The following is a 27,147-nucleotide window of genomic DNA, read 5'->3' on the forward strand; positions in this document are numbered from 1 at the left end:
GCTGCTGGTTTCCTTAGCTGCTCTATGAGGATTTCTTCCACCTGGTTGTTGGCTGTGCAAGTTGCATGTGCAGTTGTCATTTGCAGCTCTGTTTCTGTGTTTGTCCTTTCTTCCACAAAGCCCTTCCATCTCAGCAGCTGCAGAGCTGCAAACTGTGTCCTGGGTGGAGGCAGTTCCACCGTAGTGCAGCAGATGATGATGGAACGGTGATAAGTGAAGGATGTGAGCAAAGCACACTGCAGCAACTGCAGCCCAGAGGGGTTTCTCTCGTGGGGTTTAAACTCTTATCTGCAGCTGAGCTCTGAGCTGCCCTCAGGAGCTGCTCTGTGCCTCGAGTTGTTTTCTTTCATTTTGTGGGTGCTTCTGGTGTGCATCAGTGCTGGACTCTGTTCCTTGGGCTGCTGGGTGTGGGTCAGTCCTCTGCCCTGCTATGGGGACACAGCAGGTGTAGTTTGGGACCATTATAAGGACATCCTGGCTCTCTTCTGTGTGATTTTCTCCTAAAGCAGGGAGGAAAGCACACTTTTAGCTCGCTAGAGCAGAGCCTCACCATGCTGTCAGGCACGTGTTGGGAATGGGGACAGGAGCTGGGCTGGCAGAGGGCAGCTGGGGGTGCAGGTGGTGATGCCCCACTCCCACCTGGGGGTGTCACAGCTGTACATCAGCTGGGAATAAAAACGAGCCCTGCACTGCTTTGCTTCTGGCTGGACTTGAAAGCATCCCTCAGTCTTTTGAAAGATGCTGTTTGGTGTTGGAGCAGAGATGAGCAGCCTGAGATCAGAACCTGCATGAGGGCAGAGTGGCACAGCTAATGAGCTGCACTGTGATGGCCTATGGAGCATCCAAGTGCTCCAGGCATGGGCTGCTGCAAATGGGGATGTGAAAAAGCAATGAAGGTGGTACAGCAAAGCCTGGGGCTGGGGGAAAGCAGCACCAAGACCAGGTCCTGTCCCCCCCAGCCCGCACTGTGCCTCTTGCAACTGCTTGCTGTGCACCTGGCTCATTCTTCTGACTGCTGCAGGAGTGAGGAGGGAGGCTGCAGCCCATCCTGTGCTGCTGCAGGGCTGCACCAGGCAGGTGTGCAGGGCTGGGCTGTGTTGTGTCTGGTTGCTGCAGGCTCTGAGCTACAAGAATAGTGCTGAGAACTCAGCGTGGCAGTGCCTCATTTCTGCTGCAGAGCTGGAAAAAAGCTGTCACCTCACCACGAGATCAGAGCAGGGTCAGTGGAAAAAGATGTATTCTTAGATTGGTACAGAAAGCTGAAAAAAGGTACAAAAAAGCAACATTTGAACTCAGTGGGCCAAGGCTGTGATGGCAGCAGCCGAGGATGGGTGGTGGCACAGCAGAGGGTTGTGAGCATCCCAGGGCAGTGCTGGCACGTGGCTCATGGTGCAGAGAGATCTCACATCTGAATGCTCATACAAGGATGTGTGATGGACCTGCAGTGTGTGCTGTGCTAAAAGCAGTGACATCCAGGTTTTCTCAGGCCTGCACATCTGCTGGCTGCAGGGAAGATGGAGCATCTGACAGTGGGAGGTGGCAGTAAGTTCCATCCTGCAGGGCAGGTTATCCATTGTCCAGTGCAGAGCAGCTGCCAAATCAGCAGCTCCCAGCTGGCACTGCATCACCACTGCCTTGCTGAGAACCTTCCCAGCAAGGCAGGGACGTGTGTGCCTGCTTTGGCATCCTGGTGGGAGCACCAGCAGTGCTGATGTTGCTCCCTCTGCTCTAACCAGGTTAATAACTGGGTGCTGGGGTTTAGCCTTGAGCTGGAGGGATCCCTTCTGGTTGGGGTGGAGATGCTTCCAGCCTTGCTGTCCCCTGGTGACACATCTTGGTGCACACAGCTGCTGTCTGGCCCTGAGCATGCTGCCTGCATCAGTATTCCAGGCACAAGCACAGCCCTGGTAACATGCAGAGCTCGGCACTGTGCAGGAATGCCCTTGAAAGGCAAATTAAGCCAAACTCCCCGGTGGCTTTGGGCAGCAGCAGGGCTGCTGTCATCTCTGCTAAGGATGAAGTAGGTTTTGAGGTGTCTGATTTTGCTTCTCTTCTGCTTCCCTTTCCCAAAAGATGTGAGGCTGCAGACGTGCTGTGCTGTGGGGCTGCTGCTAAGGGGGGGTTTGTGTGCAGGTGCTGAGTTGGTGCCTGGAGATACAGACCCCTCAACAAGGAGCACTAATTGTGGCTTCTGCACGTGGTGTCCTTGCTCATGGAAGCATTTAGAGCAGATTTTATTGAACGCATGTGCTAAAATCACAGCTCTGAAACACGCGTGTGTTACGTGGATTAAAGTGGGGGGGCTCTCGGGGTGTTTCTCAAGTGACTTCAGGATAAGCTGCCTCTGAAATGAGCACCACGGGATGCTCTGGGTGGTGACCTGCTGTGCACAGTCCTCACGGATCACACTTCCCCTTGCTAAGCTGTTTACAAGCTGTGGTTCCCAGCCATGCTCTGAGCACTGATGTCTTTATCTGGGAGTTCTCCCTATCTGGGAGTCCTGCAGCAGTGTTCTGGCAGCAGCAGGAGCAGCCTGCGTTGTTCCTGGCTGATCCATGCAGAGCATTTCCAAACTGCTGAGTGTGTTTCTGTTGGAATCCAGGCGTGTCCCCGTTTCCCCAAACTCAGTTCCTCTCACACCTCGTTGCAGAACTCTCCCCAGACAACAGCTGGGCTTCCTACTGAGATCCCAGTTCCTCCTTGTGGTCCTCTTTCCCCAGCACGTTCAGCCCTGCCATGTGTGAGAGCTGTGCACGTGCTGCTCTCATTGCTCCATTGTTCCCTTTGCAGCAGGCATGTGGTGTCCTGCTGGAGATGCAGACGTGAAGGACCAAAGCTTTGTGAGTGCTGCACCTCTGCTTTGTCTCACTTTTCCTCCCCAAGCACCGTGTGCATCTCAGAGGAATGGTGCCACTCTCTTGTCTGGGTGTTTTGGGGAGGATTTGTGCTCTGTGTTCTCTGCACAACAGCTGTGCTGTGCTGGTGAAGAAGTGAAATTAAACGTGGGCTTGGGTCACACTTGGAATTCTAATCTGTGTGTCACTTTTGTTTCCTGTTTTCGTAGGAATTGCTCAGAGCATCAGTGGTTGGGAGGAATGGAGGAGAGCTCTGGTGAGTACTGTGATGCTGTACCACAGGCTGTGAGCCTGTTCCTTCTTCCTTGGATAAGCACTGCAAGTGAACCTCGTTATTTTGAGCCTCACGTCTTTAATTTGAGGCAGATGATTAGCAAATGAGATGGTTTGTATCAGCTGCAACTCTGCTGCACAAATGGTGTGGGCTGGAGCCGATGGATCTCTTCTGAAATCTCCCTTCCCTGCAAGCTGGAATTGGGCTCTTGAGTATCCCAAGCTCTTGGAAACAAGCAGCATCCCTTTTCTTAACAGGGAGGAGGCCAGGAGCATTGAGCTGGTGTGTGATTGGAGCAAGGCAGTGACAAGTCAGAAGGAGGAATCAGCTCCTGGAAGCTCCTGATTTTGCTGTATTAATTTCCCTGGGCTGCTCTGTCTTGCAGAAGATGTGAAGTTTTTAATTGAAATTTGGCTTTAAAGCTCTTCCTTTAGGCACTACTTACCACTTGCCCTGAGGCGAGCACGCTCCTTCCTTTCAGCTTTAACCAATGCAAGAATTTGGTTTTCTCTAAATCTAGCAGTTTTTTGACTCAGTGTTCTTGAGTGAGTGTTCCAACCACGTGCCAAAAAGGGTCGTGGAAAAAAACAGTGCCTTCCATTACCCTTTTTTCCATCCCCATTGAGATGGGGCTTGCATGGTGGGCAGCCCACGTCCACAGGCATCTTTGGACCACACTGTGGCAGCCGATGACTCCTGCCTTGTGCAGCTCTGTGACCACAAATGTGATTTCCAGACTCTTCCTGTGCAATCAGGTGATGCCATCCTTTGAGCTCAAGGAGCAGTGTGTGTGACAGCAGCATGGTGTGCTCAGGGTGCCAGGTCTCGCCTTCGTGCAAAGCTGCTTGGCTGGAACCCAGTGGCCTGCTTGGAGAGAGCCAAGTGCACATTCCTGAAGTCACATCAGGCTTATAATCCTGGTGGCAAGCATTGCTGCCGTGCCCTCTAATTGTTGGTGCAAGGTGCCCATTTAATTGGCGGTGGTGTTTCCCCTGCAGTTTTTTGCTTGTGGCAAACTGATCCCAGATGAAGCCTTCCTGGGGAGGTGGGAGCAGTGGTTGTGCAGATGGCAGCTCCCTGCTCGGCCCTGGGGCGCAGGCAGCAGCAGGGCGAGTTGTTCCATCCCTCCAGCCTTCATGGCTTTGAGCAGCACTGTGGGCTCTGCTGGGGCTGCCCGTGGCTGGCTGCGTTCGTGTCACAAAGCTTCACATCCCTCCCTGCTCCTCGTGTCGGTGTGCTGGAGCCTGTCGGGCTGCCAGGAGCTCTGTTTGCTGATGGGAGCAGTGCTGGGGCCTGGGATGTGAGAGGCCTTACGTTCTGCTCACATCAGCTGAAGTAGAACTGCTTCCACCTCAGGATGGAGAACCTGGGCTCAACCTTTGCACGCTCAGAGCCCCCAGAGCTGACCGTGAAGCTTTGTGTCCTTGATGCTGGGAGCTGAAAGCCCCGTACTCAAAGCAGAGTAAACAAATAGGTCTCTCATTGCTATTTTTTTTTTAATTACTTTGCTTTTAAGGACGCTCATTCTGCAGGTGCTGCTAAGCTCAGGACTCCAGGGTTGCTCCGGGCACTGGGGCTGGAGATGAGGTAAGGCAGAGCTGCGTGCAGGAGCTGAAGCCCGTGCCCTTTGCTCCTGCAGAGCCTGGTGCTTTTTGATGCTGTCCTTAACCTGGTTGTATATTAACTGCCCTCCCAATGCTGCATGGCTGGCTTTTGTTTTAACCGCATTGGCGCGTGTTCAGAGCTGGTGTGCTTCGAATGGCCACTGGGACTGCACAGTCGAGCAGAAATCCTTTTTAGCTGTCAGGCTTCGCTGGCCACAGTGGGTGGGGGAGCTCCTCTTGGCTGGATGCCCCAGCTAATTAAAAATGAAGCGTGCTGTTGTCTTCAGACTTCAATTCGTGCTCGCCCCCCAGGGCTGGTGGAAGCACGGTCTCCGTGCGGCTACAGGGAGGCTTCAAGCTTGTTGGTGCACATTTCAGAGCAGGTATGCAGCTTCAAATTTGCTCTCGAGTCTACCCTGGGTTATTTTTCCAAGTACAGAGAAGAGCATCCAGGAACTTTTTGGGCTGTGGCCCTGAGTGAGTGTCTGTAGGTGGTTACAGCTGCTCCGTGGTGATCCGGACGTGCGTGCGTTGCAGCCACAGCAGCGTGGGATGGCTGCTGTTCTCTGGGGTGGATGGATGGAGCAAAGTCGTGTTATTTAACAGCAGGCTGTGCTGTGCGATGGCACTGTGAGCTGGCAGTGATTTGGGGTCTGTGTGAAGCTGAGCACTGCCCGAGCTGAGCCATCGGCGTGAGGATGGAGGTGGTGAGAGCAACACTTGGGTTCTAAATACACACGTGGTGCAGGGCTGAGCTTCCCTTCATCCCAGGGTCCCACCTACACAGCTATCTGCTGAAGGGAAATGGCACTGCAGCATCTCACCCCGTTCAGATCCTCCTGTTGCTGCAGGGAGGTGCAGCATCACATTCTATTTTCAGGGTGTTTGCACCACGTTTGCTGCCCTCTCCCATGAGCTGCTCCCCTCTCAAGGTGGCACAAACTGTATTTCAGCCCTTTCCTTCAGGGAAGTGATGCAGTGGTGGTGCTGTGACCTCATGAGGACACAGGCCAAGGGCTCCAGAACGAGCAGCTTGCTGGTCCAGCAGGCTCTGAGCCTTCCTCCAAGGAAGGTTTTGCTCTCCTTCAACCTTCAGTGCTCTACTTACGGTTCTGCTGGTGGCACTGGGGTGACCCTTTGGGCAGCTGAAGGCATCTGCTGAGAGAACTGGGAAAACGTGAGCAGCCTCTTGCACACGCTGTTCTAGAATAACACTTGGAGTTTATGGATGCTTGAAGGATATTCTGCAGTTATTTCTTTATTCAAGACCGACTTTCATCCCCTCCGTCTCCTGCTGTGCTACTTTTTTTGCCAGTTCTTTTCCAGCTAAAAAAAAAGGAAATACTCCTTGAGTTCTTAAGCTCTGTGTAGACAAAGCAGCAGTTTGTTTCATCATCTGTGCTGGCTGCTGGGCTGCGTGCCTCGTAAGGAAACCAGCGTGATATGGATCTGCTGCTTTTGGACACTGGGCCTCCAAATGGAGTCCGAGGAGAGGAAGGGGCTGGGAATGCTGCTGTGCTACCAGCACTGCTCCCAGCAGGATGCGTGGCTGAACAAATGCCAGCAGATGCCCCAGAGTTTGGGAAATGAGTGCACGATCATCACACGAGCAGATGGATTTGCAGATCGCCTCTGATTCAAAGCACAGCCACGCTGCTCCTTTGGGTAATGCCCTGCAGGGAAGGTTTGTCCTCCAGGAAGGCACGAGCCACAGTTCCCTCATGAGATGCAATATATTATGTATACAGCAGTGTAACTGTTTAGTGCAATACAATAGAAGAGCCAAAGTGGCCAAAGTGCCTGAGATTAAACGTTTAATTATGGCTGAAGTGTGCTGTGCTGCGAGAGGCCAAATGTGCCTGAGACACATTTCCTGCAGGGTTGTGCTGATCTCATTTGGGACCATTTGACTTTTAAACGAGGTGCGGCACAGAGCACTGGCTGACCTGCCTGAAAGCATTACTGTAAGTAGGTGAGTGCATTTGGCAGGTTAGCAAAAGCCTTTGGGACACAACCCTGATGTTCTTTTGTTCTTCAGCTTGCAGTTCCCAGGGTGCATGGGGTGGTTCGTGGGATGCCTGCGCTGCTCTGCCTCTGCAGGTGACCTTGGCATTGCAGCACCCCTTTCTGGGCTATTGTAAAGCTGTGGGTGCTCAGTTTGTGCTGCCTGGAAGAGAGCAGAGCTCGTTGTGCTCTGGTGGCTCTGCTGTGGGAATGTGATACCTGGCGTGATGGGCTGGCAGGAGCCAGGTAAAGGGAGGAGGCTGGCACTGAGTGAGAGGTGTTGCACCTGCTGCAGCGCTCAGATTGAGTTGAACAGTTTCCTTGTACTGAGAGATAAGGCTCTATAGGACGTGTAATCAATCCAGGCTGACTCTCTGGGACGTGGCTGTAAGTAGGGCACTGCTGGAGGGCCTCAGCTCAGACCTGACGCTCGCATCGCCCTCTGCAGTGCTGTTCTGTGTCATTTGCCACCTGATTTCAGTAGTGGATCTCATTGGGGCTGGGAGAGAAGCCTGTCTGGAAGCAGAGGTATGGATGCTCGTTTTAGATGGAGCCATTGTTGTTAGCATTTTTTGGGTCACACAGCAGCAGTGCCTGTGGATGAATGGCAAACCCAGCCCTTGGGGAGGGATGCTGTCAGTGATGCTGCTGCCCTCGCAGGTGGGGTTAGCTGAACAAAACTGCTTTTGGCACAGCGTTGGGAAGGAGCCCGGCTCTTGTTTTCTGGAGGTGGCTTTTGTCTCCTCACACACAGCATGAAGCCCACGTCCTGGGCTGGCTTCGTGCAGTGCGGGGCTGAGACAGGCAGGTGATAACCACAGGTTAATGGGTGTGAGGAGAGCTTAGGAAAAGCAGCCTTCCATCCTGGCTGTCCTTGCTGGCTTTCTGAAGGACTTGGCAGCGGGGTTACGGGGATGTTTCGTTCCTCTGTGCCTTACAAACGCTGAGCGCCTCAGCTCCCTTCTGCCTCCTGCGGGTGGCACAGCGCCGTTCCTCCCGGCTGGGCGCTGCAGTGCGGCGGCGCGGCCGCCAGGGGGCGACCGTGAGTCGGCCGTGGGGGGGGGGGCGGCCGGCGGAGCTCCGGGTGATATTTGGGGGAATAATGGGGGAAATAATGGGGAAATGGGGCTGCGAGGAGCTGGGGAGGTCGGGAATAATAAGGGGAGGCTTTAGGGGATGCAGTGTGTCTTCTTGTGAGGAGCACAGCGGCCGGCTCTGTCTGAGCGCTGTGAGATGCATTGGTTGAGTTGCATTTCACTTTGGGGAGGAATGGAAAATCTCTCCGAGTAATTAACTTAAGATGCCGATGCTAATGAAGGGCTTTCAAAGCTGGGTCTGTTTGGGGTGGGGGGGAAATCCCCTGTTGAGTCGATGGCAGCGGGGCCTAAGGAATGATGCTGCAATTATTAGGCTGAAATGATGTTGAACACGAGGCTAATCCCGTTATCTTGCAAATATGGAGGAAACTGCTTGCTCCAGATAGCTCTGTAATGGGATTATTGCAGTGAGTGGCACCCCTGACATTCCCTGCCTGCTCGGGGTGAAGCATTGATCAGCACTGAGCAGCCTTCCCTTGGGTGCTTTGCACTGCAGTATTTCTTTTGGAGGAAAAAGCAGCTTTGACGCAGAGCATCCTCTCATCTTGAGAAGCCATTCCCTCCTCTGCAGCAGAGATCCCTGGAGCTCATCTCTAAGGCAGAGACCTGAAGGACGAGGATGAAACGAGGCATCCGTTTGTCACTCCTTCCTGGCACTGCGTCCCCAGAGCATCGGGTCGCAGGGTGAGAAGTGCTGAGGAGCCACGAGGATGCTGTGAGGATGGAGCCCTCTGCTATGGGGAAGGGCTGCGGGAGGCGGGGATGTTCTGGGCACCAATTGCTGGTGGGTCTTCAGAAGGATTGTGCTGAGGGTCCCTAAGCCATCTGTGTGATCCACTGCTGTGTCAGGAGAGCACGAGAACCAAGGTGATCCGGCAGCGAGGAGAGGAAGGCCCTAATGAGCAAGCCTGCTTGGCTTGGCTGTGAGCTTGCTAGCTCACATACCTGGAATAGCAGCACGCTGTAACTCTTAACGCTGCACCAGTTGAGAAGGTGAGCAAATATTTGCAGAGCTCGTGGCTCAGGCTGCAGTTGGAGCTGGCTGTACCAAAGGCGGTCCCAGCGGGCTGTGATAAACAGCCCTGTTTGCATTTATCCATATGTCCCACCTGCAGTGTTTGGTGGTCTCAGTTTGGGATTTTTAGCTGCTGTTTTGGGATCGTGATGCTTTTGTGTTGGCCCCCAAAAGCAGCATCAGGGCGGAGGAATTGGTGTGGGAGATGTGAGGGGGGGTCCTACTCACATTGTGGTAACAACCTCAGGGGGAGAGCTTGCTGCAAGGTGATGACGAGCTGTGCCTCCCAGGCTGTTGGTATTATCTAATCCTGGGCCGTTTCCTTTAATTATATGAAATGTCCTTGACACTGTAAACAATTGCCATGGCATTGTCTGTGCAGCACTGTGAGTCAAAGATGATGTGTGAGCAGTGTTGGGTTTGGGGACCAGAGCTGGGCTGTGTGCTCACAGAATCACAGAATGGCCAGGGTTGGAAGGGACCTCAAGGATCATGAATCTCCAACCTCCTGCTACACGCAGGGCCACCAACCATCCCACCTAATGCTAGACCAGACTGCCCAGGGCCCCATCCAATCTGGCCCTGAACACCTCCAGGGATGGGGCATCCACAACCTCTCTGGGCAGCTGTTCCAGCACCTCACCACTCTGTCTGTAAAGAATTTCCCCCTGACGTCCAACCTAAATCTCCCTTCTCTCAACTTAAAACCATTTCCCCTTGTCCTGCTGTCACTCACCCTTTCAAAGAGTTGATTCCTCTCCTGTCTGTAGGCTCCCTTTAGGTACTGAAAGGCTGCAATGATTCACCCCGCAGCCTTCTTTTCTCCAGGCTGAACAAGCCCAGCTCCCTCAGCCTGTCTTCATAGTGGAGGTGCTCCAGTCCCCTGATCATCTTCGTGGCCCTCCTCTGGACCCTCTCCAACAGCTCCCTGTCTTTCTTGTACTGGGGGCTCCACACTTGGACGCAGTAAAGCAGAGGATGCTCCATGGGCTGTGTGCTCCGTGCTGCCAGCCCTGCCCTGTGCTGCCACAAAGCTGAGGCCGTGGGGCTGTGCTGCTGGAGGGCACACAGAGCTCACGTCCAGCTTCACCTCTGGGTGAAACCCCCTCACTGCCCTCTCCCAGGCAATCGAGTTCAAAAGGGGGTGAGGAAGGTGATGATCTGCAGCCCCGAACCACGCTGCAATCCTGCTGGCACAAAAGCATTTGCTTGGCACGTTTCAAACTTCAGCTGACAGCTCGGGTGCTGCATGAGAGCAGTGTGGGGCTGGGTTTTGCTGCCCTGCAGGGTGCTGGAGGGGTGGGACTGCTGTGATGGGCCACTGCTCCCTGGGAGCCCCATGGGACTGAGCTCCCCATCGTTATCTCGGTGCTTAAATAGAGAACAAAGCTTGTATCAACGTGAATCACAAAGTTGATAAACTGGAATGGTTCCTCTCAGAGCTGTCTTCTCGTATGGAGCAAATATTTATCCGCATTGTTTCAGAAGGCAGATTTGTGCAAGTCAGAGGTGAGGCCTGTCGTTACAAGGCGCAGCGTGCTTGGAAGGAGCTGCTGTGCCCGGCGTGTGCATCTAAAGCAGCACTTAGGAAGAAATGCCAACTGTATGTGAGCTCTGAGTTGCATGGGTGCAAAAAAAAAAAAAAAAGTAGTATTTTTCTAGTTGGCTCGAAGGGACCGAAGCCAAATCTTCTGCTGTGCCCTCCAGTTCCTGCGCCGTGGCAGGAAACTTGGTTTTCTCTTCCAAACGAATCTGCTCGAGATGATCAGAAGCTGAGATTGTGTGCCAAACTCGCCTTGCATTTTAATGAGGAGTTTCTGGCCCGGTCGATAATGAGGGCAGAGCAGGTGCGGTGGAAGTTGGGTGTTCCCCAGCAGCAGAACCATGGGGCTTTTGTGAGCCTCCCTGGGCAGAGCCAAGCGAGGGGCGGTGGGATGCCCTGGCACCGGTGCTGCCTGCTGGTAATTGGGAAAAAATGTGACTTCAGAGCGTGGCTTGGAGGTGTTGAAGGGTAATTGGTGCCTGCAGCGAGCCCTGTGAGGCGGAGGACGTGCTGAAACGCCGTGCTGCAGTTTGGATTTTGGGGGATGAGGGGTGTGTGTGCTTTCTGGGGCTTCTACCAGACCTTAAAAGGAGGAAATGAGGCTGCTGCTGATCCTCCTGCCCTGCTCACTGGCACTTCTGCAAGGATTGGGGGTAGGAGAAGAGCTTTGGGATGGCGAGTCTTGAGATGAACGTGGGCAGAGCTCCCTCCTGCTGTTCATCTGCAGCCTGCAGTGCTTTGCTGAGCCTGTCCTGTCCCATTGCTTTACAGGTGACCCTTTGCCAGAGGGCTCGGTTGCTTGCCATAACATCAGTGTAAAGCCAAGAGGTGTTGGAGCAGGGCATGCTGACTGCATTGGGTTTGCCCAGGAGGGCAACCAGCTGAGTGTGTGCACTCATCCCAGTCAGTGGGAGAGGTGTTGAGCCAGAGCAGACCCCATACAACCTCTGAAAGGAGAGGGATGTGCTGTGTTTGTGCCAGAGCTGTGGAGTTCTGTCTGTCTGCTTCCAGTGCTGTGCAATACGAAGCCTTGGGTGACGATGGTTGGTGGGTTCTTCTCTTTGTTTTTTTGTTGTCTAAGGGTTTTAATGGGTAAAATGGGAGTTAAGCTAAATGCTGTTTCTTCCTTAAGCAACAGAATAATGAATGTAATGTTCTCCATGTTTTTGCTTAACGTTTTCCTAATAATATAGCTGCAAGTGACAGATGGGCATCTCGCCTCCGAGTGCTTCGCTGTTGGGAATATGCTGTTGCTTTGCTGATGCCTGATGCTTTGCTGGAATGCGTCCTGTATCTGTGCTTCCTTTGGCTTCTGACCAGTGCTCCTGTTCATGCTGCTTCAAGGTGCTCCAAAAAGTCATTTGTTGGCTTTGGAGGTTCCCTTGCTGAAGGACAGCCTGGCTGTGAATCACCGCAGCCCTCGAGTTAGCTGAGATGGGACCGAATCTTTAATTTTCAGGATTACATTCCTTAGCATTCCCTCATCTGTAAACAGGAAAATATTTAGCATATGTGGTAAGTAATTAGGGCGAATGGTGAGGAGGCATTGAAGGTATGTTTTTTCAGTGCTCCCATTGCAAGTCCCACGTCTTCCATTGGGATACAAGGCCAGGGGGTGCCTTGACCTCACATCCTTGTCATAGAGCTGTTACAGAGCATTTCCCTGCTCCCTGGGACAGGTGGGTGCTCCTTCTGTTCCTCTGCACTGTGAGGATTCCAGCTGGGCTTCTTCTCCAGTATGAGATGGCCACGCTCAGCTCCTGGGCTGCACAGGACCACATTGGCTGTGGGATGCTGACATCTCCAGCAGGGAGCACATGGCATCAGGGTGCCTGGTGTGCCAGCCCCATCACCACCTCACCGACCCACTGGTGGGGATGAGGGGGTGGGAATGTTCTGCGACATGGGAGTGTCCCATTTGGAAAAGTCTCAGGAAGCACGGAGGAAATCACGTGGCTTGGGAGCACTTACCTCACTGCTCTGTCTCATCCAACGCAGCAGCTTTCATCAAAGCATGCAGGACCTGAACAATGCAGTGCCAGCTGGCTTATAAATAAACGTGCTTCCGTTTCCACACCAGGATGGCTTTAATACCACATGAGGGGAAAGGAAGAGCGTCACGTTGTCGGCTTGTGACCTTTGAGCCCGAACCATCGGGCTGTAATGGATAACTCCTCCACATCTCCCGAGCACAGTCCAGGAATGCTCACCTCCGTGGGCAGCTACGTGTTGTTTTCACCCTCATTCCTCATTCTGCCAACCTGCTGAGCTTGGCTTGGTGAACAGATTGCGATGGAGGACGTCCAGAGTTGGCTGTCCCCTCTTCTCCTCCCTTCAGCCCCGGTGAGATGCTCCCCTGGGCATTGGGAATTCCCATTGGTATTTCAAGCAGGAGCATTTTTGGGCTTCCTGCAGTGACTGCTGATGGGCTGGGAAGGAAAACGCCCAGTATTGCTGGGCTCACACCACCGGCTCCATCTGCAGGGTTGGGTAATGCAAAAGTCCTTAATGTGCCCATGGCTGAATCATGGGATGTCAGTGCCTGAGTCACTGGAGATGAATGCGGTGTTTCACGTCGGTGCGAACCGAAATGTGAACAACAGTGTCTCTATTAGAGCAGCTAATAATACTTGTGCTCATTACAGGTTTCATTCGATTTTTAAAGTGAAACAATCAGGAAGAGTTCCTCCTGCAGTGTGTATGGACAGACTGGGAGTGCTGCAGTGCTGGGTCTTAATGGGATGCTGCTCTGGGTGGAGAGGAAAGGAAACTTGAGAGGGGAGCACCTATGTGACGTATCCTCGCTCCAAGCTTGGCTCTTCTTTCACCTGGATGTGGTTGGCTGGGGGCTGAGCTGTGCAGCCCTGGCGTGGTTCTGTCTGTGGGCAGCCACAGGTTTGTCCCATGCCCTATGGGGGAGCAGTGGGCTGCTCCCATGCTGTGCTGAGGCAGGTGTCCACATTAAAAGCTGATGTTGCTTTTGGGTCAAATTTCTGCTGTTCTGTGCTCTGCTGTGCTCCTCCTGGTGTTCCTCCCCCTGAAAGAAGAGTTGCAGCTGCTATTCTTCGAGTGCCTGAAGCCCAAAGCTGCAGATCTGCAGATCTTTGCTCCTTGAGCAGCACAGCCCTGCAAGCATCAGTGGGCAACGCTGGTGAAGTCTCACTGATGGTTCATGAGACCTCATCAGTGATGCAGGGCTGTGGCAGTGGTTTGCTGCCTGCTTTTGTGCCCTCCCAGCCCTGAGAGTCACTGAAGCACTGAATCTCTGTGGCTGTGCCAGCTTGTGGGCTGCCCCACTGCAAATGGAAACCTTCCCTTGAAACCTAATGGTGTTCTACTGATGTAGAAGTAAGGGTTGGGTGTTGATACGCTGCTGTGCTTTAGCAAGCCGTGTGCTCTTTGGTTGCTACAAATGCAGCAGAAAATGCACTGAGGCTCTCTGGAAGTTGGGCAACTACAGAGTGAGTGTACTGCTCTGCAGCAGGGAGGTTCTTCCCACCTCCTCCCAGGGTGTGCAGCTGATGCACAGTTTGGAGAAGGCATCCAGCCTCCCATCTCTGAGCTTTATGGGCCTTCACCAGCTGGCAGTGGATTTAAATGACCTTAAAATGGCTTTTTTTCCTTTGTGACAAAGCAGAGAGCCTTGAAATGAGGTGGAGAGAGCATGCGAGTCCGTCTGTCCCCATCGGGCTGCTGTGACAGGGCAAGCTGCTATCTGAGCACAGAGATGGGGCCGGAGGTGGGTGGGTGAGAAGAGCAGCCGTGCTGGGAAGCCGATGGAGGCGGTGGAATTTGCTGGTCCGCCCACCTCTGTGCACTGATCCATCGCTCTTCCACCTGCTGCTGCTGCCCTGCTGCTGGCAGAGATGTGGGGCACTCCTGCTTCCTCCCATGTGCTTGCAGCTGTGCTTCAGCAGGCAGTGGAGCAGGCTGTGTGCTGGCACGTTGCATGGCAGCAGAGGGGCTGAAGGCACCGGTGTTTCCCAGGTGTGTTTGTCACTCAGGTGGAGATCTCAGATGTCACAGCTGTCCCCTTCCTTCTTCCTTTTGGGACCAGCTCCCAGCCCACACGTGGGTCAGGTGCTCCTTTGGGTTCCTCTGCTTGCTCCCAGCTGTAGGTCGCTGGGATCCTAACAAATTCTGATGGAAAACCAAAAAGAATCCAAGTGGCTGTGCTTGAGCTCTGCTGCGATGCGAAGGGTCAGGGGATGCTTGCAGCTGGAGCTGTCGAGACACGGCACGAATTAAAAAGAAACCCTCCTATTTTCCTTCTTAAAGAGCAGTTTTCCTCTGTGAGATTGAAAGAAAAGGTGCCCTCCCTGCTCCTCCTTCCTCCTGGGAACTTTAGCAGAGAGAGAATTGACACTAAACTGCGTTTTATTGCATATCTACCTCGATGCGCGTCAGCTCCAGCGCTCTTTTTGAGATCCCCTTTAACCTCAGAGCAGTGCAACCTCTCCGTTGCTCGGAGTGCCAAGCTTTCTCACTCAGGATGGTGCAGTTTGGGTTTGTGCTGTAGTGAAGCCCCAGCTCTCCTCGCTCCCGGTGAGGAAGGAGCGAGGGGTGTTGATGCTTTGGGTTGTGCAGCTAAGTGGCTGGAGCGTGGCTGTCTCCTCCCCTTCCTGAGCTTCAGCCCCAGCCAGCACAGCTCTGGAATGACAGGCATTCCTGCGCCAGGGGAGCTGGCATGGGCGCCTATTTATGAGAATCAAGTGCCTGGGGAACAGGGAGCGGGACCCGCGTGGCCCACGGGCCGCCCCACGGCTGCTTGTCCTCAGGCAGCTCCGCTCACGCCGTGTCGGACCCCTCGGGTGTGGAGTGACCCATTTGGAGAAGCCCGGTGCTCTCCCAGGGTTTGGATTCCTTCCTTTCTCCTCCCGCCGCCTCCCGGAGAGCGGCTTGGGAAGGGATCTCATGGGGCAGCCGCGCTTCTCCAGACCGGTCCATCCAGCTGCTGCGGGTGAGTAATGGAGGGCGAGGGAACGGCGGAGACGTGGGGCAGGCAGGTGGGTCGGGGTGGTGGGAGCTGGGGGGATGCGGAGCTGGGAAGAGCCCACAGCAACAGCTCTGCTTCCTTTCGCTCTTTCCCCCAGCGCTGGGCTGCAGGCTGCGTTTTTGGGATGGCTCATCCCTCACCTGCGTGGCTCAGGGTTCGCCCAGCGCCGGTGCTGCGGTGAAACTCCCCCGGTGCTGCGCTGGGATTCAGCCCCAAGGGCTTCCAAGGGCTGCTTCCTTCAGTGCAGGCTCTCCCAGCCCTTGGGGGGCAGCTGTGACAGTGCTGGGGGGAGAAAGGCCTCGACAGCCACCTGCCTGCTGCTTTCTGCATCTCAGAGTCTGAGTTTTAGGGGATGAGAGCTATTGGACACGGATTGCTGACCTGTGCTGGATGCAGCACTGCTATTTCCAGGGCTGTGATGCACAGAAATGAGGACGATGCTGTCACCTCACACTGAGCTGCTTGCTCTCCCCGATCCCTAGCATGGAATTTGCTGATATTTGTAGTGAAACAGCTGACACCCCCCCCCCCCCCCAGCCCAACAAGGGACTACTTTTTTTTCTTTTTCACTTTTGGAACTTTGAGCCTCCCAAGTGCTGTTAGGGCACAGATGAAACTGGTGGCTTTTCTTTGCCACCCCCGGGTCGCTCCGGCTGGTTGTGTTCAAGAGCTGCTAAAAATAAGTGGTGCTGAGGGAGAGTGGAAGGGAGAAATAGGACTTCAGCCTCCTCCGTACCATCAGGAGCCATTAACAGCATCCCCTTGGGTCTGGGGGCCATCAGGAGCCCCATCTGCTCTTTCTCCCACCCCAAGCACCAGATATTGGTGATTCCTGGGGGAAGGGGCTCTCCTGGTGTAGGACTGTGGGTTGGGGTTCTGCTCGTGGGCTGCCTGAAGCTGCTCTGTGAGTGCAGTTGTAGTGGTTTAAGGTCGGGGTTCTCCTCTTCCCTGGGCCATTCAGGCAGTGGACACAAAGCTTTTCAGGCTGCTCTCGGAAGCTAGCAACATGTACCCAAAGAGCTTCTTTATATTCAGCCTTAACAGTATTTCCATCAGAAATGTGTGCTGAGATGATGGGGGCAGAGCAGCTCAGGGCTCTGCAGGGGTTTGGGGAAGGAAAGCAGTGTGTTCTCAGCCTCCTCCTAACAGCTTCATCCTGCAGCTCTGTCCCAGGCCTTGCCAACCCTTCCTCCTTGAAGGAGGATTGTGCCACTTTGTTCGTGAGATGAGCAGCTTCCCCTTGGGTCATTTGGGAATGTCGGATGAATTGTCAGGATGAATTGTCAGCATCTGTTTAGGGATGCTTTGGTTTCCTCCCATCCTTCAGCTGTGCTTTGTTCGGGTCTTGAAGTGATTTGCAGCTCGTGTCATGGTGTGCCAGCCGAAAACAACACCAACTCCTTCCTGCCTGTGCTGCTCGTGGTGCTGTGTGGCCCAAATTGAAGCAGTTTGAAAACTCCCCAGGACCCTCCCTGTGCTGACCGCCCTTCAGCACAGCTTGCTTCTCATTGTAACTGTTCTCATGCTCTCCACCAGCGCTGCAGGTACCTTCCCTCCGAGCTGCAGCCCTTTCCAGAGGTTGGTGCCATGCCTTGTGCTGGGCACTGTACCAAAGTGTCTTCTGGAGCTTGATTTGAAAGCTGAGGGTCAGCTCTGCCTGCTCACAGCAGCTCCTCCTGCCTGGGATGGCGGTGAGGCCATCAAACCATCACACAAAGGTTCACGTTTCCTAAAGGCTGGCCCCATCACTGCTTGCTGTGAACAACACAGTGCTTCCAACTGCCCCGCAGATCACAGCTCTGCCACTCTGAGCCAATGAGAGCTGACTGTGCCATGGCAGGAGGAAAAGCTTCGCTCTCCTCAGTGGTGACGCAGTCCTGAGCCTGATGGCAGCTTTGGGAACGGATGGCACGCAGCCCCTTGCTGACCATGACGTGTTGCAGCCCACCTGCGAGGCTCCAGCTGCTCCCGCTGACACAGGAAAAACATTGCAGCAGGGCGGCCTTGCACAAGAGCTCACACCTAGCTCGGGGTGCAGCAGGAGGAGAGCTTTTCTCTGATGGCATTTTAATTGCAGGAGTGGAGCACAAACGAGTGGCAGTTTGCAGAGGGGAGGGTTGGCAGCTGGCAGCTCTTGGACCCCTCCATGCCCGAGGAGAGCTGCATCCCTCCTTGTCGGCACGGCCCGGGGATGCAGGAAGAGGCAGAAAGCTGCCAATTTTGTGATGGATCTCGAGCTTGCTTCAGTTTCAGAGTTTTGGTTAACACAGATCTGCTGTTTGGACAGCTCCCATTCACCTGTCTGTTTTGCTGGGAGAAGGTGCAGGTTGTTTTCGGATAGGGAGGTAGGGCACAGCCCCCAGGGCACAGCTTCCTTCACCTGCTGCTCCGTGAGGCATGGGCTGAGGCAGGCGTGGAACCACAGGCTCCCCCAGCTTGGAAGGGACCCCCGTGGCCCCCCAAACCCAATGCCTGCCCCACACAGCACCACCAATGGCTGGAAGCAGTGAACAGTCCCCTCCTCTCGCTCGCTGGCAGTGCTGGGCCTGATGCACTGCTGCAGCAGGCTTTATTCCAAGGTTTTCCTGTGCAGGAGGGGGGGTGTCTGGGGGCTCCCCCAGCTCCAGGGCTGTGTTCCTGCAGTGGGCATTTCCCTGTAGCTTTTGCAGAATGGCTAAAGTGGGTCGTTCTGCAGCACGGGGACACACTGAGACCTGCTTATTGGAAAGCTCTTGACCTTCTAATGAGGACTGCCAGCTTCACCCAGGCCTCCAAGACCTCATTTAACCTTTGTAAGAAATTTAAAACAGGTTTACCAGCCTGGGACAGCAGTGGGGCAGGTTCCTTCAGCCTGGGTGCTGAGCACAGCCAGGCCCACCACATCCCTTGGTGGAAATCTGAGCTGGAAATGGGCTGTGGTTGGCACAAAAGTCCTTTTCCAGGGCAGTGTGAGCACTATCATGAGCAATCACTGAACAATGAGGGTATTTAAAACGCAGATCGCTAAAAGCACACCTACAGCAGCTGATCTGCCTGCTAATTAGCAGCGAATGTTAATTCATAATTGCATCATAACAGGCTATTTTAAATGCCCGTGTCCGCGTGGTAATTAAGGGATGGTAGAAGGAAGAGTGGAAGGGATGGTGGGTTGTGGGTCCTCCTGGAAGCAGCCTGGCCCTGGCACGGGGCAGAATGCATCCATATAGACTTAGGGGGGTGGTTTTGGGGGCATCAGTGTCACCCCATGGGCTGGAGGTGCCATAAGGTGGTCACACTGTGTTGGACTTCATTGTGCCCAGGGTGAAGGGGATGCTGAAAACAATGGTTGTGATCTTACGCTGGCACAGTGTCTGCCCCTCTGCTCCTCCTGCACCGCTGCTGTTAGGCACAGAGCTGAGCACAAAGCACCAAAACCCACTGTTTTCATGTTGTTTGGGAGCTGGTTCTGAGTGCAGTCCCACAGGCTGGTGGGGCAGCATGGCAGGCAGAGCTGCTGCGCTGGATGTCGGTGCTGAACATCACAGCAAAACCTGGCTGTTGGATTCACCTGCACGCCTGGCACGAAGCTCCACCCTGAGATGGCATTCAGCAGCAGGTTCCTCCCCTTGGGATTAATCTTACTCGGGGGCTTTTCCCCTCTGTTCAGCTGCTCCTGGTGCAGGAATTTGTGTCTTCTGCACTTTGGGGAGGTTTGGGGCGCAGGCTGTAGGCTCAGCAACCTGTTGGGTGGTACTTGGGCCTCTGAGCATCTGGACGGTTCCTCTTGGGTGTGTTTTTTGTGTCCTTCCTCCTTCCCACCCTCTGTCCCAGCAGAAAAATTGCAGGGTAGAGCTGCAGGACATGCTGGGTTGGGGCTGACATCATGCGTGCTGCTTTCCATCTCAATTCTCTCTTAAGTCTCAGCTCAGGCATCACGTTGGTCATCTTTCTTTGAGGAAAAGTTGGCTGGCGTTGGATTTTTACCACCTCTCAGTGAGTTCTGTTAGGGGTTGGTTGGGAAAAAAGAAAACAACGTAATAAAAGGGGAGAAAAAATTAGAAAAGGAAAAGTTCTCCCCCAGGCACCCTCGGCTGTGGGAAATGTGGAGCTGGAGGAAAGGAACCTGGGCAGCATTGAGTGCTGTAGGTAAAGTCTGAAATGGCCGCAGTTGGCTCTGAAGGTCGTTTTTCCCCTCCAGTCTGCACAGCAGTGGATCCTTTCCTTGCCAACCTGCATCCTGGGCTGGATTTCCTCTTCTGCTCCGTCGTTTGGTTCAATACTGTGCTACTCACACAGGATCTGGATCCCCAGTGTTGAAATTCCCTCTGGTTTTCCTTGTGCTGTTCCTCTGCTCCCCATCTTCATTTCAGCAGTGCTCAGAGCATGGTGTGCATAGGGTCTGCTCCAGGGCCCAGAATCCCACATTGGGCAGAGCTGCACGTAGGGCTCCAGCAAACGTCAGCTCTGGGGCTTTCCTGATTTCTTTCCTGTCCTTGGCCTGCTCTTCCCTGTGCTGACAGGGAGCTGCCTTTTTACATTGGAGCCTACCTCCATGGTGGGTATTTATGTGATATAACAATACGTTTTGAGCTCTTTGTTCTGCATGCAGCATGGCTTTCCCCTAGAATTCCTTTCCCAATCTCTTAGCCCTGGGAGAAGGGATTCTTGGCTGACCTCGCCGTGTGGCCCAGGGGGTGTTGTCTTTTCTGCAGCACTCCGTGCAGGCTTTGCCTGAGACCGACTGAAAGGGCTTTTGTGATCCCAGAAGGCTTGCAAACTGCAGAGCATTTGGCTGGAAGGCTCCGAAACGAGATGCACAAGTGCAGTCAGTCCCAGTCTGTTCTGCACACCACGAGCGCTCCTGGATGGAGCATTGTGCTTCTGCAGTGCTGAAGCTGTGGGGTTCTCACTCTGCAAACTGAGGCCACCAGCTGGCTTCGCTTTGCTTGTGTGCACTGTGATGTCTGCTGCAGGCAGCTCTGGGTTGTGCTGATGGCAAGCAGTCTCCTACGGTACATCAAACACCCCACGAACAGCCACCAGCACAGGGGTTTGTGCTCTGGTTCTGCTTCGCAGGTTGTTTCTTTAGGAGCTTTCTGCTGCAGTGAGTTGGGCTTTTCCTTTGTGTGCATCCCTTCCTGCCTGTGTGTCCTTCTCGTGGTGCTCTCCAGAGACCTCGAGCGCCATAGGTGGAGTGCAGGCTGCATTGTGCTGCTTTCCTGTGGAGCTGTTGCTTTTGGCCAGCGATGCTGGCTGTGTTTCTAGAGGAAAAAAGCAGCGAGGCTCAGTCCAACACCAGCAGCTGGTGCAACGGGGCTGCTAGCTTCCCTGTGTGCAGATAGAGGTGGGCTTCAAGGCATCCGTGCTCGTGTTGTTCAGCGTGTCTTGCACCAGGTTTGCAACTGCAGCAAAGCAACGCGGGCGAAGCTGTCACACTGCTGACTGACACAGGTCCTTGGTTTGGTAGGAAGCTGCCTTTCAGTCACCCCTGTGCCGTTAACTTGGGAAACCCCCCTTGTCTCCCCAAGCTAATGCCAATTGCTGATGGTTATGTGAAGGCATGGAACCTCGCTACCTTCTTTGCATGAGCGTGCGGCGCCGTTTCCCCGTGCACAAGGGCTGGGAGCTGGCAGCAGCTGTGTGCAGCACTGGGGTAACTGCTGTGCTCCTTTCCCTGCAGCTGAAGAGGTGGATCACCCCCCGAGTGATGCGGGTATGGGGGTCGACGTGCTGGAATCGGGTGACACCACACCTCCTACCAAGAGGAAAAGCAAGTTCTCAGGCTTCGGCAAGATCTTCAAACCTTGGAAGTGGAGGAAAAAGAAAAGCAGTGATAAATTTAAAGAGACTTCAGAAGGTAAAGGGGGGGTGGGAGGGTCCCTTTTTCCACCTGGGAGACCTGCAGCTAGTGAGGGGAGGCCTGAGGGCTGGCACGTGTGAGAAGCAGAGCAGGAATCGGTGGTGGGCCGGCACCTGCAATCTCTCCAGAACACCTTGCCATGGAGCTGCAGTTTCAGACAAACAAATTCCTTCCTGGAAGGAACCTCCCCAGGCTGCTGTGGGGAGGGAGGGATTGCTCAGGCCTGAGCGCGCAGTCCCTCCGCCCTCTCATTAATCTGTACCATACAATGAATTCTGAAGCCCTTTTATTTCCTCTGCAGGACCTATCCTTTAAAAAAAAAACCAACGTATCTTCTTGAACTTCTATCCTGCCCTGTTTTCTGAGTGCTTTTTTTTTTTTTTTTTCCAATTTAATACCAGTTTTAGAACGAAAGATTTCGATGCGAAAGCCAAGAGAGGAGCTGGTAAAAAGAGGGGTTCTGTTGGAAGACCCTGAGCAGGGTGAGTCTGCAAACAAACTTATCCTCACCTGTCTGTGTTCTGTGTAGCTCACCTTCCACTGGGAAAACTCTTCAGCCCTTCTGGGAGATGAATTTAAGGGATCTTTGCTGGTGTGGTTCCTGTCTGTCTGTCTTACCCTTTTCAATATGCTCTCTCATCTGACTGTCCTGGTAGGGAAGGCAGTGTGCTCAGTTAGGAGGATGTTCCCAAGGGAGTGCAGCACCTGTCCTGCTGCCAGTGGGGAGGGCAGGGCCGTCCCTTGTGTCACCCCATCCTGTCCTCTCGTGCCTGTCCTGCTCCAGCCGCCCTGCCCCATCCTGCCAAGCCCCCCATCACCACGGGCTCACCCTCTCTGGTTTGTTCTGTCCGTGCTCCAAGCTGCACTCCATCCATTGCAGGAGAGGCAAACCTCAGAGTTCAGGTTTGAAGGCTCCGGGTTTGGAAAAAGAAACCATCTGATGTCTTCAGGCTGCCTGGTTTTCCTCCAGGGGCTGAAGATGGGAACCTTCGTGGTATGGTGTTACAGCTGATCACAGCTAAGCTTTCCCTGCCTTCAGAGAAACCTTCCCTGCTTTCTGCCATCCTCGATGGCTGAGTTGGGGCCATGCTGTCAAGAGACCTTTTCAAGCAGATCTGCTCACCTGGCTGTGCTGGGAGGTGTTGGGCACTGCTTTGGGTGGCAGCGTGGCCTGTGGAGTAGAGCAGTGTATAGCTACCTCGAAAGCCATGCTGCAGACTTAACCTAATGCAAATGTTAGGGTTCTTCTAAGGAAGATACAAAAGTGGAAGTGAAAAAGTGGTTTTCAGTCCAAGCTACTGAATGCTGGAGTTAAAACTAACAGGGTTGCTTGCAGCTGCCCTCTAATAAAAGCCACCCACAGCAACCCGAGGGTGTAAGTGATGGGCTGCAGGAAGGATTCACTGTGGTGCAAAAGCATGTGAGGTCATGGGGTGAAACTGGAAGAGAGATCAAAGGCTTTGTGCAACAAACTTCCAAGCAGTGGTGGCAGAAGAGAGGTCTTCCAAACTGTGAGGGTGTAACAGAAGCGTGGCTGCAGGGGGGGGTTGCTTTCTGCTTTCAGTCATCTGATCGGGCTTAAGAAACAGAAGATGATTATAATCTGAATAAAGCATAAACCCAAGGTATGAGGGAGCAATCAATATTGTCAGGAGGGTTAGATTAGAAAGCTCATTATCTTAATCCCTCACTTCCATGATTTTTAGACAGCGGGGCAGTCATTAAGATGATGGAGGTAGGTTATTCTATTTGCAGTTTCAAAACCCGCTCTTACGAGGTCGGTTAATTTTCTTAGGCAAGTTGGTAGTGCCAAAAAATCCAGAAGCTTTTAGGGAGGAGACCCGAGCTGCTGCTCCTGAGCCTGGTGGTGGCCCTGGAAGTGGAGTGCAGGGTGAAATGGTGTGAGGAGGGCAGCAGGAACACCCTGCTCTGCTTGAGAAGGGCATGCCAGGTGTGAATGACTAAGGGGAAGCAAGATCGTGCTGGTCTGCCTCCTCTGCTGAAAGCTTCAGCTTGCCAGAGGCAATTACTGCTATAAAAAGCTGCAGCTCATCTCTTGAGTTTCAGCCCTGGCTGGGGAGGAAACTCCCTCTTGCTGCTGTCTGCGCTTCCTGCATTTCAGGGCAGAGCTGCTCTGCATCTCCTCGCAGGAACCAATGCTGTTTTGCTGCAGAAAAGAAAACCTGGCGAGCTTTCAGCTTGGTGCTTTGTGTTCAGCTCCCTGGTGTGGGGAAGGAGGTCTGGGGAATCAGTCCGAAGCTGGAATAGCACATAGTAGGTCTGACACCTGGCAGGCACTTAATGCTGAGCTGTAATTGTCTGAGAGATGGCAGGCTGAAAATGCCAAGGTTCTTTTTACTTTAAGAAGGAAACTAGTCACAGAATCATAGAAGCTCCAAGGTTGGAAAGGACCTCCAAGATCATCCCATCCAATCGTCCACCTACCACAAATATTTCCTCACTAACCCCCATCCCTCAGTACAACACCCAGACAGGCACCCAACAGTCAGAACAGGCACTGCCCCATTAGAGTGGATGTGGGATGTTTTGCATAGAGCAAAACGTGATCTTTGTGCCGAATTCAGGGTTGGAATTGTAAGGAAAATAGAGGTGGTTCAACACACGTTAAGGCACTGTGAGCATCTGTTGTTTCATGTGCAGTGTGTGACTTGGCTAGTGCTGGATTTTGCATTGCAGCACAGAATGTGTGATTTCTGCTGAGGTGAGTTGGTGTGGAAGCTGCTGGAGGTGTGATGGCAGCTTCCTAGTCCATTGGTTTTTAAGTGTGGTAGCATTCTTTCTAAATAAGGTGGGAGATTAAGGAGCTGCTGAAGAAAGCCCTGCTTGATGGGGTACAGTACTGTACTATTCTGCTTGCTGCTAATGAAACAAAGAGCTCTCAGCTCAAGCTCCAGTTGGCGTTGCTGTGCTCTCCTCTGCAGAAGGCAGACTGAAGATCTGCTGTTCCTGAATCCAGGGAGAAAGTGGTGCAGATCGATAGCAGCTCACCTCAGCCGTGTCCCCTCTGTCTTGCGCTTTCTGAATGTTTTCTGTTTGCTTCTCTCCTCCCACCCCTCGCAGATGGTGAAGAACCAGACAAGGTGAATCCGTCTGCACTGAAGAATGGCCACACGGTGCCCATTGGTGGTCCTGGGGTCGGTAACCTGCACAGCCAGGAAGAGGAGGCCACGAGGTCCTCCAGCCTTAGGAAGTCTGTTCTGGTTGAGGAACCGAAGAAAAGACACAGTAAGAAACCAGCTGCATGCAAAATGGGATTCTTACAGCGCTGGCTTTGAACTCTCATCTGATTCTTTTCGTCTCCTTCGCTGCCTTCTGGTCTCTTATACTGCATCTCTTTGCAGGTTCGTCCAGCAGCCATCCTGGTTCCGAATCAGAGCCGCCTCAGGAGCCACAGCTCCGCCAGCCTCTGCTTCCTCCCAAAAGACCTCCCTCCACTTCCCAGGAGGCAAATGAGCCGCAGGGAAAGGATCCCCCACCTGCCAGCAGCACTGCAAAAACTGACCCCTCCACTGCAGCTCCCGCCGTGGCAAAGACAGTCGTTTCCACAGCTGCCCCCTCCCCAGCCCCCAGGACTCTGCCCCCTGTTCTCACCAGTGCCAACACTACTGCTCCTACGAGTACAACCAGCACAGCCCCTGCCAAACAGCCCCCTGTCCCCCCACCCAAACCCACCAACAGGAACAGCAGCTCCGTGATAGGTAAGTGCCTCCAAAGCTGCTGCAGTGGGCGTTCTCAAGCTCTCCCTCTGAGAATCTCTTCCTTTATTACGGTGTGGATTTATCGTGAATGTCGGGCAGTTTTTCCCCAGAGCAGCCCAGCCTGCACTTGAAATGTTTTAGCCCAGGCACACGTGTGCTGGGACAGTGTCATTACCTGCCATAAGCCATCCAGTGTGTCAGACATGCACTCCTCCAGCATTACCTGCAGGAGGGAATCCCTGCCTGCTTTGCAGTAGTGCAAGGAGTTTTAAGACTGTCTTTAAATGCTGATGCTTCACTCAGAGCTGGGATTCATCTGTGAACAGCTGGGAGTGGTAGATGGCGTGTGAGATTTTTGCTGTGCAGAGCTGTAGTCAATGAGAATCAATGCATTTAGCATCAATTAAACAAAAATCCACATCATGCTGAGCAATGTGTGCTATGGCTGGTGTGCCAGGTGCTGGCAGGGGTGGTTCAAACTTACTGGTTATAGTCAGGCACCTCCTCTGAGGTCTGTACAGGATATTGCCATGTTAGTCACGAGTCCTATGACCAGTCCCACGGGTGAATGCTCTTGTGTAATTCGAGATGAATCTTCACACTTTGAGATATTTAATTCTTCAGCTTTCCAAGGAGGTGATTTGGAGAGAGCTTCTTAAAGCAGAGCGAGGTCCTGCTCTGCTCAAGATCTTTATAGGCCTTAAAGGTGCAGCACTGCTGGGATAAATGAGACAACTTCAGTCCATGTGATAAGCTGCTGTGTGGCACAGCCCTGCTGACCTTTGGGTTGGGTCAGTTAGTGCAGGTCAGGAGGGAGGTTCCTGAGCCAATCAGTGAGACACATCTGCATTGTTATCACAGAAACTGGAGGCGTTACCCAGGTGTGGTTGGGGAGGCAGTGCTGGGAGCCTACACTGTGTGAAGCAGCCTGAGCCACTGCTTGGAGCACGGGCTGCATCCCTCCGTTCTGTTTGGGGCTTCTTGCTCTAGCAGGTTTTGCAAGCAACTTTGCTATGGTATTAAACACTCCCGTATGCCAGACCAGCTTGATTAGTCTGACCATGCCTGAGCGCTTGATGAAATACTTTCTTGTTTTCTTTAAGCTGCTTGCACACATCAGAGGTGGTATTTGAAATGCCCCGATGCTAATTGCAGGAGGTACTTGTGGTACAAAAAACGTGGCTGAAGACAGCAGTCTGTCAAACCTGTGCTCGGCCCCAGCCCTCTCCCACACACTGGGTGCAGGGATGTGGAGGGGAGCAGCTGGACCTGCAGTGTTGCCTGGGTGCAAATGCAGATGCAGAGAGGTTTTGCTTCTCTCTGCAGGGCTGCGCATTCCCTGCATGATGGGCTGTAACTGCAGCATGCGTGCTGTCACTGCTGTGTAAGCCTTGTTATGTTGCTGTGGATAAACAGCAGCAGTGGAATTGGCTTTGTGAGCTCTCTGCCGGTCTCTGATGCACGCTCTGACTCCAGGCATGCAGGAGCTGAAAGCAAGGCTGAGGGCTGGGGCAGCAGCTGTGCCGTACAGGGGGCTCTTCTCATGGAGGGCATGCTTTGAGTGGCACCTGACCCTTCTCCATCTCCTCTTCCTTCTGCCAACCATCTGGTCCCTTTCAAAATCTGTCTGCCCTTTCCTAAGAGTGACTCGAGCCTGGTCCCACCAGCTTGGAGCACTGCTGAGAGGATCCTGAAACTCTCTGGGCTGAGGCTGATGGGAGCTGAGGGCACTCGGTGTTTTGCACAATCTGACTCTTAATCTACAAAAGGGAAGTCTAAAAATGCAAAACATCCCAAAAATGTGCTCACCTCTCTGCAGCTATGCAGTCTTATCTCAGCGCAGCTCTCCCTGCTCACAGCACCCTCTCGTGGTGCCGGGGGCTGCAGGTTCCTCCAGCTCCTGCTTAGGGCCACCACTCTGTGACCATCACCTGCAGGTGGCACGGTGTCCGTGGGCTGGGGCTGGCAGGTGAGGGGAAAGGTGGAGAGCATCTTGCTGCCTTCAGTTCTGCTGACTTTTGCCTTCAGGTGAGATTTCCCCAAAGCTGTTGAATGTGCGAGGGAGTTGTTAATACAGCTGGAGTCTGGGTTGCCATGGTTGTCTCTGATCCCTTTGCAAACAAAACTGTGAATACAGCCACAAAGTGCTTTGCATACCTTGGCTGAGGCAGAGCTGGATCAGGTCGAGCTCCATCTGCTGT

At 53.6% G+C, this 27,147-nt stretch overlaps 1 protein-coding gene across 10 annotated transcripts in view; it reads left to right on the forward strand.

Moving 5' to 3' along the window:
• Nucleotides 1–27,147, forward strand: part of PHACTR4 (phosphatase and actin regulator 4) — a 41,711-nt gene that overhangs the window by 6,166 nt on the left and 8,398 nt on the right. For 3 of the 10 annotated variants that reach the window (XM_090124200.1, XM_090124195.1, XM_090124193.1), the window contains exons 2-6: nucleotides 3,065–3,111; nucleotides 21,048–21,224; nucleotides 21,629–21,709; nucleotides 24,309–24,473; nucleotides 24,590–24,946. In XM_090124200.1, the coding sequence (XP_089980326.1) occupies nucleotides 3,096–3,111; nucleotides 21,048–21,224; nucleotides 21,629–21,709; nucleotides 24,309–24,473; nucleotides 24,590–24,946 (796 nt within the window). In that variant the 5' untranslated portion in view covers nucleotides 3,065–3,095. Of the gene's footprint in view, nucleotides 1–3,064; nucleotides 3,112–4,645; nucleotides 4,717–12,472; nucleotides 15,353–15,958; nucleotides 18,730–18,773; nucleotides 20,831–21,047; nucleotides 21,225–21,628; nucleotides 21,710–24,308; nucleotides 24,474–24,589; nucleotides 24,947–27,147 lie in introns of those variants that run through there. The other 7 variants (XM_090124196.1, XM_090124197.1, XM_031594989.2 and 4 more) reach the window with 5 other exon arrangements.

This window comes from Phasianus colchicus, chromosome 24 (assembly GCF_987193195.1).
Source record: "Phasianus colchicus chromosome 24, bPhaCol1.hap1.1, whole genome shotgun sequence".
Lineage (NCBI taxonomy): Eukaryota > Metazoa > Chordata > Aves > Galliformes > Phasianidae > Phasianus > Phasianus colchicus.